The sequence below is a fragment of the Myotis lucifugus genome, unplaced genomic scaffold (assembly GCF_000147115.1).
Source record: "Myotis lucifugus unplaced genomic scaffold, Myoluc2.0 scaffold_14, whole genome shotgun sequence".
NCBI lineage: Eukaryota > Metazoa > Chordata > Mammalia > Chiroptera > Vespertilionidae > Myotis > Myotis lucifugus.
In genome coordinates, this window is record NW_005871062.1 from 14,626,009 (window position 1) to 14,637,637 (window position 11,629).

At 37.3% G+C, this 11,629-nt stretch overlaps 1 protein-coding gene across 5 annotated transcripts in view; it reads left to right on the top strand.

The window, feature by feature from the left end:
- The window catches only part of ZMAT3 (zinc finger matrin-type 3), a 33,358-nt gene extending 24,821 nt beyond the window's left edge, over positions 1 to 8,537 (top strand). For 4 of the 5 annotated variants that reach the window (XM_023750663.1, XM_006084903.3, XM_006084904.3 and 1 more), the window contains 3 exons: positions 2,235 to 2,401; positions 2,523 to 2,623; positions 5,407 to 8,537. In XM_023750663.1, coding sequence (XP_023606431.1) covers positions 2,235 to 2,401; positions 2,523 to 2,623; positions 5,407 to 5,615 — 477 coding nt within the window. In that variant the 3' untranslated portion in view covers positions 5,616 to 8,537. The remainder of the gene's footprint in view (positions 1 to 2,234; positions 2,402 to 2,522; positions 2,624 to 5,406) is intronic. The other variant, XM_014452341.2, reaches the window with a different exon arrangement.
- The last annotated feature ends 3,092 nt before the right edge of the window (positions 8,538 to 11,629 follow it).

Sequence of the window (11,629 nt, forward strand, 5' to 3'; positions counted from 1 at the left end):
AGTCTAATTGAGTACTTTACTATGCCAGGTACTCTGCTAAGCACTTTTCATGCATTGTTTCATTCAGGGCTGGGACTAGGATGGGGAGAGGGATGCATTACATGTCAGCATAAAGTTTAAGAGGGAGACTAAAATCTCAGTAGTCAAGATAACTATTTATTTATTTTTTTGCCGTTATTAATCCTCACCCAAGGATATTTTTTCCATTAATTTTTAGAAAGAGTGGAAGGGAGAGAAGGAGGGTGGTGGAAGGTGGGGAGAGAGAGAGAAAGAGAGAGAGAGAGACACATCGATTGGTTGCCTCCTAACACCCCTTAACCGGGGCTGAATATTGAACCTGCAGCCCAGATAGATGCCCTTGACCAGCAATTGAACCTGTGACCCTTTAGTGCATGAGCCAATGCTCTAACCACTTAACAACACTGGCCAGGGCCTAGATAACAATTTTCAAATTTCAAAATTAATGTAAAAAATTCAATGGTGAACGAAAGGTTAAAAAACATAGGATAAATATTACTGATTTTTCTTTTGCCTCAGGCTGCTCTATGGCTTGGCATGGCAGTTACTGATCCTGTTGTTATTTAATATTTTGATATTTTGTTCCTCATTGATTTTTTGCATTTATAAAAATATTCCATTAAAATATTATTTATTTTTGATTGTTGGGTTTTTTTTGTTTTTTTTTGATGCTCTCTTAAATTTTGTTGCCCTTGGCAAGTGCCTGCTTGCCTCATTCTTGCCCTGGGCCCTGACTTCATGGAATGCTTGCAGGAACTTAGCGGTATTGGCCTTATTACTCTGAGAGTAATCCATGGGCCAGCAACCTCGGTCTTACCTGGACGTTTATTAGAAGCACAGGTAAGCTAAGTAACTTGTCCAGGGTGTTACATGTGATCTTAGACCTCTACTCATCACGGTATAATTTTACTTTTCTGAATGTCAGCTGTCCGGTACTTAATGTATAGATATCAATACCAGCTATTCCTCCATCCTCAAGAATTTGTGGGGGTAAATGAGATGTGTTAAACACAGAATCAGAGGACAGGAAAGTTCCCAGAATGATCTTCTGGTGGTGTCGTTGTCACAGTACTGAGTCCTGAAGGCTGCTCTAGAACTGGATGGCTGCTCTCTGCTGGGACTGTTTTCAGCCAGCTCCACCTTTTTGGGCAAACAGCCGGCCGTAGCTTTCTTTCAGAACACAGCCCTTTGTGGTGTTTGAGGACAGCTCTCCTATGTCCAGAAAGTCTTCCCTTCCAGGTGAAACAGTGCTATTTCTTTCAGCTGGTCCTGATGTGATATGCTTTCCAGACTCTTATATATTTTGTTCTCCTCCAGACAGAATCTAGTTTGTTGTTTTTTATTAGCCCAATAACATTTATTGAGTGCATACTATCTTTCAGGCACTATATTAGATTTCCCTTAACTCATTGTTTTCCAACCTGAATACAGTTGGCTGGGTCTGCTGATTATCTTCCCCTAATTATATTGTATCTGTAGCTAATTTGTAGACTTTTTGAGCAGGGGCTCATTTAAAAAAAAAAAAAATATACACACACACACACACACACACACACACAGTGGGGCCTTGACTTACGAGTTTAATTCGTTCCGTGATGGAGCTCGTAACTCAAATTACTCGTATTTCAAATCATAAAGTGAACGGGTGAGACAAGTGATGCTGGGCTGATGTTGTGGCGTTCACTGTGATGTTTGCTGCGCCAACTAGCGGTGGGGCATCTGAAGCTGGCTCGTAACCCGAATTTTAGCTCGCAACTCAAAGCAAAAAATCGGCCGAGAGACGGCTCGTATTTCAAAAAACTCGTTAGTCGGGACACTCGTAAGTCAAGGCCCCACTGTATGTATGTGTGTGTGTGTGTGTGTGTGTGTATGTATATATATATTTGTATATAACTTCTGCATTAGGTAGCAAGCCCTGTTAACTGTAGGTGATCAGTAAATGCTTATGGATGGCTTCTGGGCTGACTTGACTTTTTCTGATAATATGATTTTAGCCTTTACCTATACTACCTTAAATTTTCCATTCTGGGTTTTATTTTATTTTTTTAATTCCTCGTTGGAGATAGCAATGAGCCATTCATGATTTTGTTACATTGGTGATTGTCCTGAAAACCATGATTAAGTGTCTCCTAGCCTTAGAAGGAACTTGGAGGAGGAGAAGGAAATAAGCTCCAGATTTTTCTTTGTAACCTTGTTTCTTATGTCTTTGATGTCAGATGGGCTCCTTTAAGCCGGGAGGCCGAGTGATCCTGGCCACAGAGAATGATTACTGTAAGCTCTGTGATGCCTCCTTTAGTTCTCCAGCTGTGGCTCAGGCTCACTATCAAGGGAAGAATCATGCCAAGAGACTGCGGCTGGCGGAAGCTCAGAGTAACTCGTTCTCGTAGGTATTGCCGTTTTCTCTGAGGCCAAAGTGTTGTGTGAGACTGAGTGTCTGTAGAGAGAAAGAGTTGAAATGGATCCCTGTTTAGAAGTCTCACTCTTTTAAAATTTCTTTTCTTCAGGGAATCCTCAGAGGCCGGTCAACGGCGGGCCCGGAAAGAAGGGAATGAATATAAAATGATGCCTAATAGGAGAAATATGTATACAGTACAGAATAATACAGGTATCCAGTGAATTTCCACATACCTTGGCTACTGCTGCAAATGGTCTCCTTTATGTTTACTTCTTTTAATGGTAATAGATAGCCCTGAGAATTTGGGGTAAGCTGCTTTGTTTGAATTGGTCTAGTGGCTTTTCAAGCTGGTGTTTATTTCAGGTCTCAATTATTTATTTATTTTCTATTTAGTATATTATTTATTTTTATTTTAAACTATAGTTTATGTTTTAAGATGTTTTATTATGGTTCCTTTATGTTTCTTCTGGTATTTTCCAGCTGAGGAATGTAAAATCTCTTATAAAAATGAGCTATTTGGTTTACGGTTGCACTGTGCTAAATCCATATATATTGGGGAAAATTAAAAACATTATAGCAGTGGTGCTTAACCGGGGTAGTGAATTAGAATTGCCCTGGGGAGTTGTTATAAAATACACATGCTTGAACCAGGACTCAGAGATTTTCAGTCAGCACATTTGGAGTAGGACCCAGACATACATGTACTTTGAAAATGCTTCCTACGTATACACCTTCAGTTCAGAACAACTAGTTTATAGGGATGATTATCTTGAGGAGGGAAAGTAGGACTGAATAGTCCCTCATCCTCCCTCTGCCCTGGTCTCCAATGCATACACATACCAGCGTAGGTTATTCATGTGAATAGTAAAACAAACGACAAATGAAAAACAGTTAATTGGAAAGGTAAGAGAAGCATAGAAAATAGGGACAGATAGAAACAACAATGTAATATAGTTGTAAAAAGCCTAAACATATATCAGTAATTGTAATAAGTGTAAATTTACTAAATTCTCAGTTAAAACCCAGAGGTTATAAAATTAGATTAAAAATTAGCTAAAATGAAGGAAGCTGAGATAGCAATATTAAAGTTAGATGAAATAAACTTTAGATCAGAAGGTAGTTTAGACTATGTTCTCTGACCGGAGAACAAGTGAGATGTCAGTAAAAAAAATATTTTTAAAAATCACGCAGAATTTCCAGTTGTTTGGAAATTTAAAAACACTTCTAAATAACTCATAGGCCAAAGAAGAAATTATATAGTGTATTAAAAATAGAACCAAACATCAATAAAAATATATTAAATTTTTAGAATGAAGTGAAAGCAATATTTTGAGAAAAGCCTCAACTATTTATTATAGTAGAAAAGGAAAACATAAAATTAATAAGTTATTGGTCCAACCTAAGGAGTCAGTTATGTAAAAAGAATAAAAGAAAATGATTAATAATTCCACCAACATTTTTACATATGTCATTCCACTCTTTTCTACATAATAGTTCTTTAAAATAGAAATGTGATTATATCTTGTAATATTCTTATTTCACTTAATAGCATATTATAATCACACTAGAGGCCCGGTGCATGAAATTTGTGCACTGGGGGGGTGAGGGGGGGGGGCGGTGTCCCTCAGCCCAGGCTGCACCCTCTCCAATCTGGGACATCCTTCTCACAATCTGGGACTGCTGGCTCCCAACTGCTTGCCTGCCTGATTGTCCCTAACCGCTTCTGCCTCCCAGCCTGATCACCCCCTAACCACACCCCTGCCAGCCTGATCAACGCCTAGCTGTTCCCCTGCCAGTCCAATCACCCCCCACTGCCATCCCCTGCTAGCCCGATCACCCCCAACTGCCCTCCCCTGCAGGCCTGGTTGCCCCAAACTACCCTCTGCTGCCAGCCTGGTTACCCCAACTGCCCTCCCCTGCAGGCCTAGTCACCCCAACTCCCCTCCCTCCCCTGCAGGCCTGGTTGCCCCCAACTGCCCTCCCTCCACTGTAGGCCCGGTTGCCCCTAACTGCCCTCCCTCCACTGTAGGCCCGGTCGCCCCCAACTGCCCTCCCTCCACTGTAGGCCCGGTTGCCCCTAACTGCCCTCCCTCCACTATAGGCCTGGTCGCCCCTAACTGCCCTCCCCTGCTGGCCTAGTCACCCCTAACTGCCCTCCCCTGCTGGCCTGATTGCCCACAACTGCCCTCCCCTGCCGGCCATCTTGTGGTGGCCATCTTATGACCACATGGGGGCAGCCATCTTGTGTGAGGTTGTGATGGTCAATTTGCATATTACCTCTTTATTATATAGGATTTTCATGTAACTAAAATATTTTTATTACTTTTAGTGACAGCATGGTTTTCCATTGCAGTTTTTACCGTAATTTTTTATTTTTTATTTTTATTTATTTATTTATTTTTTTTATATTTTTTTATTTTTCGCTTAAAGTATTACAAAGGGTATTACATAAGTGTCCTTTTTTTTTCCCCCCCGCCCTTGACAAACCCTACCGTAATTTTTTAAATTGTATTTTTGGAACTCTTCTTTTCTCACATCCTTCCAAAAAAGCTTTTTATAAATACTGATGAAATAAATATCCTCACTGATAAATATTTATGCAAGAATTCTTAATATTTTCTTAGGATAATTCTTAGAAATAGAATTTTTGGATTAAAGTGCTGGCATAATTATTAAACCATGTAATGCTGGGAAATTAAATCACTTTTAAAACTGTATCTACTTTTTAGAGACATTGTCATTTAGAATTTGGGTGTGGCTCTGCAGTAACCTTTTTGACAAGAGTTGGAAGAATCATATTAGCTTTTAGCTGAACCTGTATAAAATTGTAATTTAAAAAATCCATTAACTTCACATTTATTTAAAGCTAGGAATCTGTGAATTTTATAATGACTAAAAAAATACAAATTATAGTGATGATTGATCAGACTGTTGTCATTCACTTAGTGACTATTTTGAAGTGAACAAATTACTTTTGTCTCTTGCTTTGGCAGGTCCGTACTTCAATCGCCGCTCTCGGCAGAGAATTCCACGTGATCTGGCCATGTGCGTTACTCCAAGTGGCCAGTTTTACTGCTCGATGTGCAATGTTGGGGCTGGCGAAGAGGTGGAATTCCGGCATCATTTAGAGAGCAAGCAGCATAAAAGCAAGGTGTCTGAACAGCGGTACAGGAATGAGATGGAGAATCTGGGCTATGTATAGGGATCGTTGTGTTCAGATAGAGCAGCTCGTCCTGCCTGTTATTTGCCTTCTGTCAACATGCCCTGCTTTGTGGTCCTTTTGATATAAGTACATTCCTCTGCTTAATGTTAATACTTGTAACTGCAGTGGTACCGTGAGATGTCAACATTGGGGAAGGACAAGAGCGTGCTTCTTAGGTCATGATGCTTTTTCAGGTCAGCTGTGTTGAGTTACTTTGAGCATGTGACCTCCCTACCCCATGAAAAATAAATTTTTATCTTGACCAAGTTCTGGTCAGTAAGAAGCCTGACCACTTAGAGCTTTAACTGTTTAAAAATCTCATCTTCTTTTGCAATTTTGTGTACCGTTAAGGATTTTATTGAGTTCTTCAGATCACAGTAAAAACAGGTAAGCAGAGATTTCACTTTCCCAAGGCTCCTTTGGAACCTCACCTCAACTCAATATCTCGTCGGTAGGACATACTGTTATAAACAGCATTAGGGTCTTTCCCAGGACATTTTTCCTCTTATCATGTCTTCCCATGATTGAGATGAAGGTTTTCTTGGATTCAGACACCTCCGATGTCCTTGTGGACTTCCAAACAGTGTAACTTCATTTCCAGTTATGGATTTCACATGTTTAAATGCTACCTTTCCCCATCCTCGCCACCCCGGTTGAATTAGCTTGTCCCATAAGGTCATTTTCATGCCCCATCTATGTTGTGGGATTTCCAAGCCCCACATTTGAATATCCAATGAATTTAAGATAGATACGATATTTTTTTAAAAAAGTATTTTTCAGCTGGTTTTAGGAAATGTAAAGATGTGTTTGATTTTTCAATTTAGAGTTACTTAGTTGATAATAACTTGTTACTTATATGATGGCCTCAGTCATAAATTTAGATCTCTGGGTATTTGGTTTGGCAGACTTTGTAGATACACTGATCCTTATATTTTACTTACATTCATCTGTGCGTTGTTAGTTGGCTGTCCTGAAAAATACTGTTTCACAGAGAGGGATTTTTAAAAAGTTGATTCAATTTCATTATCATTTCAAGTAGAAAAATACATGAACTTTGATTTCATTCTTTCTAATTCAGCTTCCTTGAAAATAGTAGAAATACATTATAGATTACTTGTTATCTGATAATTACAGCAGTATTATTAGTTTTGTATTTTTTTTAAAGCTCTAGTGTATGTCTAGATTAAGTAATGGAGTACTCTATGAACTTTCATTAACTATATTTTACCTACTTACTGTATTTACATGGATAAGGCTGGTGCTCATCCATACTTCTTTTGAAAGGCCACAAAGAAGTTTATGTTGAGCAGTATTTTTGCATTATGGTCAATTCATACTTGATTGCTTATTAAAAAATACCAAACTCCCGTTTTCCCTTGAGAATTCTATATGCAAAGAGATGAGGAGAAGGAAAATTATAACAATTCCTTTCTTTAATACTTCTAACACTGTTGAATGCTCTAGACTCATGTTTAAAATTCAGTTTTGTGATTAACCTCTGGTACAGTATCAAGTCACTCTTCTGTTGGAGTGATGGTTTTTGAAAAGTAAAATTATTTAATAATATTTTTCTCTCCCAGAAACAGAAGAATAATATTCAGTTGAGATTCTCTTTAGAGCTGTGACTCTTAGCAAAATAATCCTTTGTGCAGTAACTTATAAAATACAGTTGATGAGTTTAGGGCAATTTAGAACTTATTTTATTGGTCAGTACATTATTCATTTTGCTGCTAAGTATAATTTTTTGGTAGATTTTAATATTACAGTGCTGGCCACTTGGTTCTATGATTATTTAAAAATCCCATTTTCCCTTCTCTCTGTATGTGTATTTATATACATATAGACACATGTATAAAATTATAGGTATATGCTTTTATGTGTTACCACAGAGAAGATTTCATTGAATTCTTATTTCAGATAACAGTAAAAGATTGTGGATAAGAATTTGCATTTTGTAAAAGTGACATTCATCCACTTTCAGTTTTTCCTTTGCAAATAAAATTAAAGGAAGGGTTTTCCTCACTCTCCCCACCTAATAATTTCATTATATATACAAAAACCAGTGGATTTAAGGCCTTGATGTGTTTTCCTGGCCTTTCGTGTTCAGGTTGCCAGTCTCCCAGTGCCCTTAATGGATGTTAGGAATGCATAAACGCATTTTCTTTGAAAGAAAAAAGATCTATAGTGTTATTTCTTACTTGCTATATTTCTTTGCACTAAAAAAGAGCTATGTGTTTGTTTTATATGAACACTTTAGATACCATATTGCCTACAATAACTTGGTTTGCTCCTTAATTTCTAAACTCTAGGAAGTTGGTAAATAACTTCCGTGATCATTTATAGAAGTTACATACACACCCCCTAAAAAGCCCCTACACATCTCTGTGACAGTGGGTTGTGTTCTGGGCTCGATACCTTGCAATGGTCTGTGTTCCATAGATGAGACAAAGGGTGAGGCTGTCAGAAAGGAAATGCCTGAATAAAGACATTTCTGCATGGTGCAGTTTCTCATATCCACGCATTCCTCATAGACAGTGTTTTCCTTGTCGGAAAGCTTGTTGTGACTACTGCAGTCCGTGACTTGTGATCTCTGTTGATTTCATTTGTGAAGTCCAGTCTTGCTCTGTAACGTGCTTGAGACTTTGCACCCTGTGTTCCCCAGGAATCATGGTAGTGTCTTTTACATGCTGTGTACAAGGACAGACTGAGGCCCAACTGACGGAACATCTGGAGTCAATTAAATTAAATAGATTTCAGTAATCACCTGCAAGAACTCATGGCATCCAAGTCTATCTTCTCTGTGAATATCTTTGGGTAAGTTGTCATTGTGAGAAGATGACAGAGACTCTGCTAACATATTGAGGGCAAGAAGTTGTAAAGGAAAAATAACATGTCCCAATTAAAAGATTGGATTGCATATGCCTTCGAAGTGTTGTTGTTTTTCCCCCCCAAAAAAGTGAAGCTATAAAACTGAGTTTGCCATGTATTCCTTTTGACTCCACATTGAACAGAAAATACATTATTGGTCTTGTCTTTGTATATCACGTACTGCAACTTGTAAATATGTGCATGTTGTTTATTACATTTGTCTGCCTGCCTCCTCTTGCACTGAATTCTCTAAGTGAATACTTTTTGTATACCACCCATTTTGAAAAAGTTCCTCCTCCAATTCCTCACTCTCTCCCCTTCTAATGAGATGGTACATGTAGAAAACCAATTCGGTTTCTGAACTCTGAGAGTGAGTGAAGAATCGTGGCTGAGGTCATCCTTATGTCCCTCTGACTTGAACAGCTAAAGGAAGCATGAGATCTTCCACCTTATTTTGCAGAGCTGTTCTATGGCTGGTACACTTGCTGTAGCTACCCAGCTACACTTTGAACAGAGATCAAATATATATAATATATCTTCCTCTGAAGATAGAGTTTAAGGATTAGCTGTGGGATTTACGATTCCGAATTGGCTGGAACAATGAGCAACGGACAGTTTGAGGACTGCCCAGTGACCTATGTAAAATGAGTTTGCTCAGATCATGGGAGGACTGTAATCGTCCTGCATAGTATTCTCCACAGAACAGCCTAGGAAAGGTGGGTTTGGAACCTAATCTATTTTGTTTCTTCAGAACTTCAGCTGGAAGTACTCGGTAAAGAACTTGGTGAGACATATAAGGACATTAGAGCTACTTTAGAAATTAGACTTAGTATAGGGAAAGTTTAATGTTGAAGAGATGTTTAAAAATATTCTAACTTACCAAGATTTTTTTTTTTTTTTAGCACCAGCCAAATCACTGTTATGGAGTTTCATACATAATAGTGTTTTGTTGTTGCTTTTATTTTTGGCGGTGGATCCCTACTATTGGGAGTTATCGGACTAACAAAATGGACAAATATCTGTGTAAATAGCTTCCCATATATTTGTTCTGATAGCTCTTTTGACTTTTTCTTCCCATTATGAATGGGAGGATCATTGTAAACTCCCTTTCTGGGTAGCCACCAAAACAACAACAAAATACTGACTTATAGTCCCATGTGACCCTGTTTTTGTTAAGCCCAGAATATGAGTGCCTTTAGCAAGTTTTAGCATTTCACAGAAGGAAGAGATGTTATAATTATTGTCATTAATCACAGTTCATTACACACAGAAGCTTGGAAAGACAAAGGTCTGTGTGAATTCTATGTTCTACACCTTTTTTTTCCCTCTTAATGCTGTCTCAATTTGATATTGAATAAAACTATTATTAGTGTTGATCAGGAACCATACACCATGAAAATGAATTCAGCTGTCCTAGACTGGCAACAGTCACAGATTATTTTTCACTTTTATCTGTATTACATTTATATTTAGTGAAGGGTGGTGTGGTGGGTTGGGAAGAGCTTGACACTGACTTTGAGAAGAACTTCATTCCAGTGTTCTTTTTCAAACTTGTGTCTTCTGTAGAGAGAAGAGAATTATGTATTACAAATAAGTGTGGGAAGAGATTGTCATGCTCAGTAGGTATTAAGTATGTTACTTTGTCTCTACGTTAAAAAAAGCATCTTCCCAAATCAGGTCTGAGGACTCTTAAAGCAAAAATTTTCCTACTTCAAATAACTTTTAAAATTCCAAATTGCTGAGTACTTTGAGTCTTTAAAACATACTACTAAATTTATTGTAGAAATTTAACATTTTATTATGAAAATTTTCAAACACATATCAAAAAATTTTTACAATATACCCACCAGTAGATTCTACATTCAATATTTTACTATATTTGTATTACCACATATGTATCCAATCCTCTATTCATCCACCATTCCATAGTTTATTTTAAATATACATTTCAATGTAAATTTCAGACAATACATTTTCCTTAAACACTTTAGCATAGGTGTCATTAACTAGAATTTAATATTTGTTTAAATATCAATAACTTTTAAAAAGCAGCATCTCAATGATAAGTTTAGATCATATGTTTCTTGAACTCATGAAATTGATAACCTGAGCCAGTTAATATACAGTTTTTCTTGTGTGGACTTTAGCCTTCCAGTTTCTGTTTTTGTATGTGTTTAGAGTGAGGGAAGACAACTTTCAAACTGAAGTTTTCTCGAGTTGGTCATTTTAAATGCTTAGTTGTCATATGTCTTAAAGTTTCATGACAATAATTTCTCCCTTATCCCTGTTGTTATGATGTATGTTGCTAAACTATGCAGCTTCTTTAAAAAATTGTAAGTTGCTGATTGGGGTTTATTAAATCAGCGTATACCTCATTTCAACCTGCTGCTGCTTTTCTCATCTTATCATGTTTCCTTCACTACTTTCACCTGTTCTACCAGGAAGTATAGAGTCAAACCCATAGATGGTTAGTTGTTTTAAATAACTCTAGATGAGCAGATTAAGTAGTTTAGAAAGTTAAAACCATTCATTTATCTAAAGCCTTTGAGTTCCCTGTCAATGGTACTTGCCCATGCTTCCTCCAGCCATAATTAGCAGGATTGAAAATGACTGTACTGTACAATGAGTTGTTGAAATTATGAGCCTTAGTACCCATCTTTAGCTTTACTCTACTACTGTCTGGAAAACTTTTTTTTTTTTTTTTTTTTTTTTTTACATATGCTTTTATTATGGCACTTTTTTTTTGGTGGGCAAAGAATTTAAGTGACTTGCTCCAGGGCATGAAGATGCAATGGATATGTCAGAATGGAAATTCAATGTTCTTGAATCTTACACTTGTGCTATTTTGATAAGATTCAAGGCTTCTAAAATAACATTTTCTTTGGGGCCCTTCAAATGAAATTATGAATCTTTAGTAATTAGACTTTTCCTTTTTAGGCATTTCGTATCTTTTTGAACTTAAAGATCTTCTCATGGTCGTAGTTCCCATTAAGCCAATGAAGTTGCTGAAAATAGAACTTTACTGTTGAATACTAACGAATGCAGTTTTTATCGGATTTATTTTTGCATTTCAATGACTTTCATGATTCATTCATAATTCTTTCCATGTAAGTGCTTAAGTGACCCCCTCACTAGTGAAAATAAAT